The sequence below is a fragment of the Microtus ochrogaster genome, chromosome 5 (assembly GCF_000317375.1).
Source record: "Microtus ochrogaster isolate Prairie Vole_2 chromosome 5, MicOch1.0, whole genome shotgun sequence".
NCBI lineage: Eukaryota > Metazoa > Chordata > Mammalia > Rodentia > Cricetidae > Microtus > Microtus ochrogaster.
In genome coordinates this window covers 31,030,507-31,040,872 of record NC_022012.1, presented here as the reverse complement: position 1 = coordinate 31,040,872, position 10,366 = coordinate 31,030,507, and the positions used below count along the sequence as shown (strand labels likewise).

At 47.1% G+C, this 10,366-nt stretch overlaps 1 protein-coding gene across 1 annotated transcript in view; it reads left to right on the top strand.

Annotated features, from left to right (window-relative positions):
- Positions 1-9,210: 9,210 nt before the first annotated feature.
- Robo3 (roundabout guidance receptor 3) overlaps positions 9,211-10,366 on the top strand; it is a 17,649-nt gene continuing 16,493 nt past the window's right edge. Inside the window, exon 1 of the mRNA XM_013346193.2 lies at positions 9,211-9,632. Coding sequence (XP_013201647.1) covers positions 9,473-9,632 — 160 coding nt within the window. The 5' untranslated portion in view covers positions 9,211-9,472. The remainder of the gene's footprint in view (positions 9,633-10,366) is intronic.

Genomic DNA, 10,366 nt, shown 5'->3' with positions numbered 1-10,366 from the left:
TCTCCTTCTGTAGACCAGGTTGGCCTCAGTTGTCTTAGTCCATCTGAAGTGTTCTCATGGATCTTAAGGCTGGGAAGTCCAAGCAAGGGTGCTGGCACAGTCAGTGGTGTTGGCTTCCTTCCTGGTTTATAGATAGAATCACATGATAGAAGACCTCTCAGACATCTCTAGGGGGATTATTTTGTAAGGACACTAATCTCACCCTTGAGGTCCCCATCCTCATGACCTGATGATATATATGCATCAAAATGTTATGAAGAAGTAAATTATTTTGTATGCATATTAAAAAATTAATGACTTATTTTCTAAAAATAACTATTCTATTTTTTCATAATTTCAACTTACTATTTAACTTATTTATTTGCATATTTGACCAATTTATCTTGTTTATTCTATCACCTCCACCATATAGTAATGTCACTGGAACTCACCTGAAAGCCTTCTTCCTGAGAACCAGCTCCCAAAGGAAAGAAGCATCAAGCAGTCTTACCAAGCTACAACACCCATGAACTACACACAACAATGGCTGGCATGGCATGATAACTCGAAGGGAGCAGTAGTGACATGTCTGAGTTAGTGGTAACTAACAGCTCTCAAGTCAAATTAGATTTAATGCCCATTCAACAAGAAGGGAATCATATCTGGTACTGGAAACAGAGCTAACTACACAGGGCTGGTGAGGCTGTAGATCTACAACTGCTGCTCTACTCGGCTAATATAACCCCTAACTAAATTGTAAACATTTGTCCATATACCCACAGATAAGTGTAGTCCTCACACCTCCTCGAGGAAGCTTCTAGCTGTGACAGACAGAGATGATTACAGAAAACCACCATCAAAATAGAGAGTGGTGAGCCCAGTCCCCGCAGACAGTCTACAATACAACTTCTATACCCAAGGCTCAGGGTTCATTGCAGGAGATGGGACAGAAAGACTTTAAGAGCCAGAGGAACATAGTTTGCTGTGAGATTGTGTCGCTGAAGAATATGTAGAGATACACTCATAAAGTCTCACCAACACAACTGCCTAAACATGAGCTGAACAAGGACAACAAGAGTACACATGCTAATATGGACACAAGAAAACGCATGGGGTTTTCAACCGTACACAAAGAACTACAAACAACTAAGGAATGTTAAGAGTGGTAAAGATGGTCTTCCCAAGGAAATAACACATCAATTGGTTATTCAATACCAAACAGTCATCCCTGAAAACACGTATATGCAAGTAATGTTATATAGACCGAGCAAGCTGTATTTCTGTATATACACACACATAAGTATGCAACAGCAATTAATAAAAGAAAAGACCACAAATTTGAAAGAGAACAAGGAAGGGTATATGAGAGGGTTTGGAGGGAGAAAAAGGAGAGGAAGATGACGTGATTATGTTCTTAATCTCAAAAATAAAAAGAAATAAGGAAGGAAGGAAGGAAGGAAGGAAGGAAGGAAGGAAGGAAGGAAGGAAGGAAGGAAGGAAGGAAGGAAGGAAGGAAGGAAGGAAGGAAGGAAGGAAGCTTACCAGGTAGGTATATACCTATACAGCTTCAGCACTCAAGAGTCTGAAGCAGGAGGAACTTAAATTCAAGGTCAGCTTATACAGCACAAGTTATTATAAGAGAAAGAAAGAAAGTATATTGTTGTGAGACGTTAGGCAGTTTACTTAGGTCAAGTAACTTTATTCAAAACAGGTTCTCATATAGCTCACACTGGCCTGAAGACTCAGCTGGGTAGCCTTGAACTCCTGATCTTGTCTCCACCTCCCAAGTCCTGGGGTCACAAGCATTTGCTCACTGCAACTGGCCTAATGATGTTTTTTATCTTTAAAAAATTGTGCATTTGGACAGGAGAGTCGGCTCACTGCTTTAGACCACTGACTGCTTTTCTGGAAGACCCAGGTTCTATTCCCAGAACCTATATGCCAGTCCACAGCTGTCAGTTACTCCAGTTCCAAGGGATCTGACATCCTGCCCTTCTTCTGGAACTCCAAGAGCAATAGACACACATATGCTGCACAGACATCAGACATACATGCAGACAAAATACTCACACACATAAAATAAATAAGGGCCCAGCATAGTGGTGCACACCTTTGAGTCCAGCACTCGGGAAGCAGAGGAAGGTGGATCTCTGTGAGTTTGAGTCCAGTCTGATCTACAAAGAGAGTTCCAGGACAGCTAGGGCTGTTACACAGAGAAGCCCTGTCTCAAACAAAAACCAAAACAAATAAACAAATAAAATAATAAATAAATAAGTAAACTGAGGTTTATTATTCATTTGTGTGTGTGTGCATGTGTGTACATGCACACACGACAACATGCATTCAGAGGTCAGAGGGTAACTTGAAGGAGTTGGTTCCCTTGTTCTACCATGTGGGTTCTGTGGTTTGAACTCAGATCATCTGACTTGGTGGTAAGCACTTTACTGGATAAACCCTTTCACAGCTCTCTAAGGTTAAATTCCTAGAAGTGCAGCAGAGGAGACAGCGAGATGGCTCTATGAGTAAAGGTGATTGTCACCAAGCCTGACAACCTGAGTTTGAACCCCTGGGACATGCATGATGTTAGGAGACAACCAGCTCCCACAAGTAGACCCCCACAAACATATGGTGGCATAGCTCCTCCCACTCTCTATGATGGGAATAAAAAATATTTTTAAGAAATGATTTTTAAATGTACTTTTCTCCACTCCCTTCCCTTCCTCTCCCCTCCCCTTTTACCCTCTCCCACAATCCCCATGCTCCCAATTTACTCAGGAGAGCTTGTCTTTTTCTACTTCCCATGTAGATCCATGTATATCTCTCTTAGGGTCCTCTTTGTTGTCTAAGTTCTCTGAGATTGTGAATTGTAGGCTTTTTTTTTTGCTTTATGTCTAAAAGCCATTTATGAGTGATTACATATGATATTTGTCTTTCTGGGTATGGTTTACCTCATTAAATATGATGTTTTCTAGATCCATCCATTTGCCGGCAAATGTCAAGATGTCATTATTTTTTCCGCTATATAGTACTCCATTGTGTAAACGTACCACTTTTTTTTTTTTATCCATTCTTCGGTTGAGGGGCATTTAGGTTGTTTGCAAATTCTGACTATGACAAACAATGCTGCTGTGAACATAATTGAGCACATGTCCTGTGGTACAATTGAGCATCCTTTGAGTATATACTCAAAAGTGGTATTGCTGGGTCTTGAGGAAGGTAGTTTCCTAATTTTCTGAGAAATCACCACATTGACATCCAAAGAGACTGTACCAGCTTGCATTCCCACCAGCAATGCAGGAGTGTTCCCTTTTCCCCACAACCTCTCCAGCTTAAGTTGTCATCAGTGTTTTTGATCTTGGCCATTCTGACAGGTATAAGGATGGACTCTCAGAGTTGTTTTGATTTGAATTTCTCTAATGGTTAAGGATGTTGAGCATTCCCTTAAGTGTCTTTCAGCCATTTTAGATTCCTCTGTTAAGAGTTCTCTGTTTAGGTCTGTACTCCATTTTTTATTGGATTGTTTGGTCTTTTGGCAACCAATTTTTTGAGTTCTTTTTATATTTTGTAGATCAGTCCTCTGTCTGATGTGGGGTTGGTAAAGATCTTTTCTCATTCTGTAGGCTGCCATTTTGTCTTGTTGACTGTGTCCTTTGCTTTACAGAAACTTTTCAGTTTCAGGAGGTCCCATTGATTAATTGTAAGAAATGCTTTTAAAAGGGGCTAGAGGACTGGAGAGATAGCTCAGCGGTTAAGAAAACTGGCTGCCCTTCTAGAGGTCCTGAGTTTAATTCCCAGCAGCCAGATGGTAGCTCATAACCACCTATAGTGGGATCTGATGCCCTCTTCTGACATAAAACTATGCATACAGATAAAGCACTCATAGACATTAAATAAATCTTTAAAACAGAAACTAGAGAGATGGTTCAGTCATTAAGAGCTTTGTAATTCTTGCAGAGGACTGGAGTTTGGTTTCCCAGACCCACAACCACCTGTAACTCCATCTATACATATACAAATGTATATACATAGATGCACACAGACGCATAAATAAAAATAAAGTGAACAATTAACTTTTTGTTTAAATGTAACTAGTCAATATGGTTGGGAAGCAAAAGGAAGATGAAGAGGCAAGGCTAGAGAGATGGCTCAGTAATTAAGAGCACCAGGTGTTTTTTCAGAAGATCAGGGTTCAAGTCCTAGCACCCACATGACAGCTCACAACCATCTGTGACTCCAGTCCTAGGGTATCTGATGCCCTCTCTTTTGGCACTGCATGCACATGTCAAAACACCCATACACATTAAAATGATAACTATAAAATGGGAAAAAAAATCAGGAGTTCAAGGCCATCCTTGGTTATTCAGCCAAGTCTAAGGCCAGTCTGAGCTGCATGTGTCAAAGGAACCTAGTAAGAGTAATTAAAATAAAAAAGAATTTATCTTAGCAGAGTAAGGTGGTCTACCCTTCCAATTCCAGCAAAAGGAGCAGGAATTTAAAATCACCTAGAGCTACACAGCAAGATCTGTCACAAAACACACAACTGGGCCTGGTGCTGCGTCTGTATTCCCAGCACCTGGAGATCGAGCATTTCAGTCTAGCCTGGCCTACGTTGTAAGAGCCTGGATCACAAACACAAACCAAATGCACATAGTAGCACACACTTTTAGTCCTGGCACTTGGGAGGCAGAAGCAGAAAGTTCTGTGTGAGTTCAATCAAGGCCAGCTCTACAAAAGAGTTTCTGGCCAAGCAGGCCTACATAGTGAGACCCTGCCTTGAACAAAACAAACAAACAAACAAACAATAGGCAAACACGCCTTCCTCCAAGCAACAACAATCCAAAACAAACAAAATTGCAGAATAATAAAAATTCATCCTGTCTTTGCATACATGCAAAGACGTGTGTGTGTGTGTGTGTGTGTGTGTGTGTGTGTGTGTGTGTGTGTGTACAAAGTTTATTTGCAGCACTGTCTGCAAAACAAAAGTCCAAAAATAAACTAAATATGCCTAAGCTGGAGACTGATTGTAAGTGCACGGTGCGTCTGTGCCCTAGACTGTATAATACGATGGTATTCAGATTCCCAAAGGATAATGATATATGTGCTTAGATTTTTTTCTTAACTCTAAAAGAAGGACTAACAATGTGGAGAAAACAGTTCCACTCTCCCCAGTCTGTGTTACAGCTGCACCGGGATGCGCGGCTTCTATCCAGGTGCTTCCAGATTTCTGGGCTTGGCAGGGTATGTATGGCAAAGTGTGTCCCTGCAGAGCCCTCCATTGGAACCCTGTAGAGAAAGGGATACTCTTGGGCAGGGGGATGCTGGTTTATTGTCTCAGCAGCTACAGGGTCTCAGCTAACAAACTCTGGCTCCTGCCAAGGGCAGCTCCTGCTGTCTTGCCTGCCAGCTGAGTGCTTCTCTTTGCTCTCTGATTCCCCCCTCCCGTGTGCTCACTGACCCCTGCTGGCTGGGTCACCGTGCCCGTGCCCTGGACTCATCATTCTGAAGTTAGCAATCCTGCTGGGCTGTTCTTGGCATAGCCTAGTGGGGGTGGGGAAGATGTTAGGTTCCTGTGTTCCTTCCCCCCCAACAAACACATACACCCACACATATGTTCAATAGGTATCTATGTCCTGGGAGGAGATCCAGGAAGGGAGAGTGATGGGAGGCTGCAGGCTCTGGGGGGATATAAACAGACAAGGCTCGTGTGTGTGTGTGTGTGTGTGTGTGTGTGTGTGTGTGTGTGTGTATCAAAGAGAGGCAATAATCAGTGTGAGATTGGGAGGGTTGTCCTCAGACTGCCCTCTTGGGCAATCACATGCCAGCAGCTTCATCCACTACCAGCTGGCATATGGGCTTTGGACCACCAAGAAGCCTTCCCATATGGCCCCCAGCTTGGCCACTGAAAATTCCCGGCCACATTCTCTGGCCTTTGTGCTGGCACCAGGCCAAGAAAAGTTAGCCTGGGGTATTATTCTCTTGTCCAACTCTCTCTCTCTCTCTCTCTCTCTCTCTCTCTCTCTCTCTCTCTCTCTCTCTCGTGTATACTTGATTCCCCAAAGACCGCTCTTACGTAGATGTAGAATTCCTGTATGACACAATCACTTCCTTAGCCCGGTCTCCAAAATGAGACCCTGAGGAAGAAATACTTGTCTTTCAGATCTACCTCATTAACCGTTCAGCCATGCTTTCTTCTGTAGCTCTACCTGTGACACACACACTCTTCTTTCCTTTTGAGGTCACACCTCTCCCAGAGCTCTACACAGCAACCCCTCCCACCCTCCTTGCCGCTTGTCTCTTGCCCTCTTCTCTGCCAGTTTCCCTTCACAGCTCCTTCCCCCCCTTAAACTTTCTAAAGTTCAATTCTGCCTGCTGCTGCCAAAAGAAGTTCCTGAGGTAACACAAAGGAGAGGCCCTCAGTGGGATGTGGGACGGGCCTGTAGTCCCAGCGCTGGGGAAGAGAGGTTGGAGTTCAAGGTCACCTGTGTTTATGATGCAGGCCCAGAAAAACAAAAAACAAACAAACAAACAAAAAAGAAAAAGAAAAAGGGTTTGCTTGAAATTCAGCTCTGGCTTTTCCTTCAGACCAAGGTGGAAGCTTATGAAGCAAAGGCACAAGCGGGCCCTCCAAGGACAGTGCTTTGGATGTTAGCAGGGTACCACGGGTTAGGAAATGGAGGTGGGAATATTGCTGCTACCTCAGCTAAGCAAGAGACAAAAGCTGGGGTTGTGATCATTTTGGTTGCCTGCTGCTGCAAGGAGGCAAACGGGAGTCACACCCTTTGCACAGCTGCCTCTGGGAGCAGCCCACAGAGCAGCTGGAGGCGAAGGAAATGCGAAGGGCTGGTTTTCTGGCTGCCCTGGAACCAGTGTCAAGTGAGGGAGAATGGAGGAGGTTTGCAGAATTGATGGACACTTGGCTTCCATTGGGCCATCTCTTCTGGCTCAGGGTTCCATCTCTGCCAGGAGAGAATCTCTGGGGACCCTGGTGGATGGGGAAGTAAAGGAAGCAGATGGAAGAAACTTGCGATGTAGATGGAGTAACTTAGTCTTCGGCCTATCTTCCTGAGTCCTCTTACCCTCTGTCTTTAGATCTGGGCTGGCTTCCTGAGAAGAAATAATATTCTAGAGATTCCAACAAGTACGGAGAAGGTAAGCGTGGACAAAGACAAGCAAGAAAACAGAGAAGTTTTTAGAAGTTAGTTTAAGAAAACGGGGGGGGGAGAGAGAGAGAGAGAGAGAGAGAGAGAGAGAGAGAGAGAGAGAGAGAGAGAGAGAGAGAGAGAGAGAGAGATTCACACAAGATGGACCAGAGATAGAGGCCAAACGTCCTAAAAAGACGAGACGAGACGATGGCTTTCCTCCGTTTGTTCAGCCTCCAGACCCAGATGACAGGGATTAGGGAGCAGCGGTGCCCACAGGCTGCGCTGCTGCCTCCGCTTAGGGAACCCAGAGCAAATACACCCTGATCCTCACATAAAGGACCAATTAACTGTGCGGTCTCCGGAAACAAATCCGCTAACAGGGTGACAAGCCCCTAGACGCCGCCGGGCGGTGTGTTTGCCCAGAGGCCGGCCAGGAGCAAATCAGGGGATTAGGATGGGACAGAATCTGCATGGTAAAGGGTTTTGAAGCCTTCCCAGTTTCAAAGCAAGGTCATGTGCTGCGAAGTTTAATTTCTGTCCTGCTTGGTCTTCTGGTGTGATGGAACCTTAGTGACGCGCCAGCAGGAGGCCAAGTCAAAGGTCCCTAGGATCCAGAACCTGAGGATCAGACCAGATTAAGAAGACTGATTCATCCTTAACCAAGAGGGAACGGGTCTAGAATGGCAATGTCTTGTAACTGGCAAATATAGGACTCCAGCACACTTCCCGTGCACCCCTTATCTCTCCTGCAGAATGCCTAGCTCTTTCGTACGCCAACCTACCCCAACCTCGAGATCTGCACAAATTTATCTTTGGGAGATGCGCCAGAGACCCAGTTCAGCACCCCCAGATGACACACTGACAAATCAGCACCCAGGACTCGGGGCGCCATCGACCCCCACTACTTAATTTGTTCTTCTGGGCAGAGATGAGGACTCAGAGGCGCTCAACACTCCAGAGTCTGGGCTCCATTGGGGGTAGAGGGACAAACTTGCCAGTGGAACTATGTTTCTCTGCTCTTTGGCCTGCTTCCGGTTTGAAATCGGCCACAGCTTCACCTTTGACCCTGGGACCTTTGAGTAGCCCACACTCCTCTGCTCTCTCTTGCGCTGCAGGAGCCCCCAATGTTGTTACACAACTTGAGAGCAATCCAAAACTCATCGCAGAACCCTACCCCAAGGTGGAAAACCTAGGATTTCTTTCTCCACAGCCAACATTATTTCCAGTTTAGGCAAAATGTGGGCACGAACGGTGGAGAGCAAGGATGGTTGGCTGGGACATCTCCAAGGTTCAAAGAACCCTAGAAAAGACAGAACCAGAGCTTTGAATTTTTTGTTGTCCCCCCCCCATCCCGCGCCACCCACCAAGAGGATGACCAGTTGTTGTCTGGTTCCAGCAATTCCGCTCTATTTGACATCCACCCTGTTTATTACACTTTGCTTCCTTTGCCCTTGACTTCTTGGTTCCACCTTTGGTTTCTTCAAATTTTTAAAACAACTTCCTAAAACATGTAAGAACAGAGCGATACACCATGGTAGTAAGTGCGAGCTGTCTGGTTTTCGGAGTCCCCCCCCCCCCCGATTTTACAGAGTTCTGAGCACCCCGCAGGAATTCTTGACTGGGGCGTCCGAGTCTAGTCGAGTTACGGTATTCCCTGGGCACCTGGCAGCAAACCAGAGAGTTAGGGGGAAGGGCGCCGCGCCCCGAGGCCAGAGGTGGTCCAGCGGTGGAATTCTCTTCCTCCCACTCCCAAGTATCCCAGCGTCCTGCGCTCACGTCAGGCCCCTGGGTTACTAGGGGACTGGAAGCTGGGACGGAGAACTCAACAGCGTCTGCTCTTCCAATGCCTCAGTTTCTCTGACATCTAAGAAAGGAGACAATTCCTGTTATAAATTTAGAGGGAAGACCAGAGTCTGACAGAGCCTCAGTCCTCGTCTTAGGTACTTGAAGAAGGAAAAGTCTCCAGCCAGATTCAGAGCAACATTTGATGCAAGGGGAGTGGGGCGGGACTCCAGCTCGCGCGCTGCCCTGCTAGTGGCCATTCTGGTGGAAGTGGGGGTATAGAGGGAGGCGGATTAAGCCCTTAATTACGGCGTGATCCGAGTGGCACCTGCTTTCCGCCCGCCCAGCTCCCAGGGGACTCGGACACTGGGGGGTGGAGAGAAGAACCAGCGAAGAAGGACAGCGCGCGCGGAGGCACGGCCGGTACCCAGGCACGCTTGCAGGACAGCGGCACCGTGGCTGCCACAGCGCGCAGAGGCTGTGGAGGGGCTTACGGCTCCCGGCCCGTGGGTCCCAGACCCAGGGGCTGGGCTCCGAGCCCCCCGCCGGGGACCCACGCAGGCCGCGCCATGCTGCGCTACCTGCTTAAAACACTTCTGCAGATGAACTTGTTCGCCGACTCGCTGGCGTCAGACATCTCCAACTCCAGCGAGCTACTCTTCGGCTTCAACTCCTCCCTGGCAGCGCTCAACCCTAGCCTGCTGCCGCCTGGAGAGCCCTCTCTCAATGGTGAGACTGCCCGGTGGGGACCTGGGATTTGGGGATTGGGGAGAGAGGGTTGCGTAGAGGGGAAGACTGAAGCGTTCCTTCCCTTAAGTCCAGGACCCCGGGGCACCTATCAGGGTCTCCTGGGAAGTGTCCCGAAGGTGTATCTGAGTGGGGGTATCTGCCTGTGGTGGAGGGCTTCCGAGTCCCTTTCCGCCCATCTCTCCTACCCACCACACTCACCCCAGGTGAGAGAACCGCGGTTGGTGATGGGCAAATTCCAAACTAAGAAATAGGGCAGAAACAGGGACACAGTCGCTAGCGGGTCAGAGCTGAACCGGCCACTAGACGATCCACCCAAGTAGCAGATGTCACTTCAAGGACCTGAAGTTTTCAAAAAAACTCACTCAGGGTGAGAAAGCCCTAATTTTGTAGGTTTTTGCTGCCGAGGGGACGGAGTATGCGATCTTTTCAAGGAAACTTAAAGCTAAGTTTGCATCCCCTATGAGACTCACAGCTGACCCATCCTGGCAGAGCGGCGGCGGCGAGGTCGTTACTGCTAATTACGGTGATTAATAAATAACTTGAGACAGAGCTTCCTCCCTGAGCGCCGCAGGCAGCCAGGATATAGGCTTGATTGCGCCCCCTGCTGGCCACACCAGGAACTCTCCCTCTGGGAAGCCTCTGCCAAAGTTAAGGAGTCCAGTCTCTCTCTCTCTCTCTCTCTCTCTCTCTCTCTCTCTCTCTCTCTCTCTCTC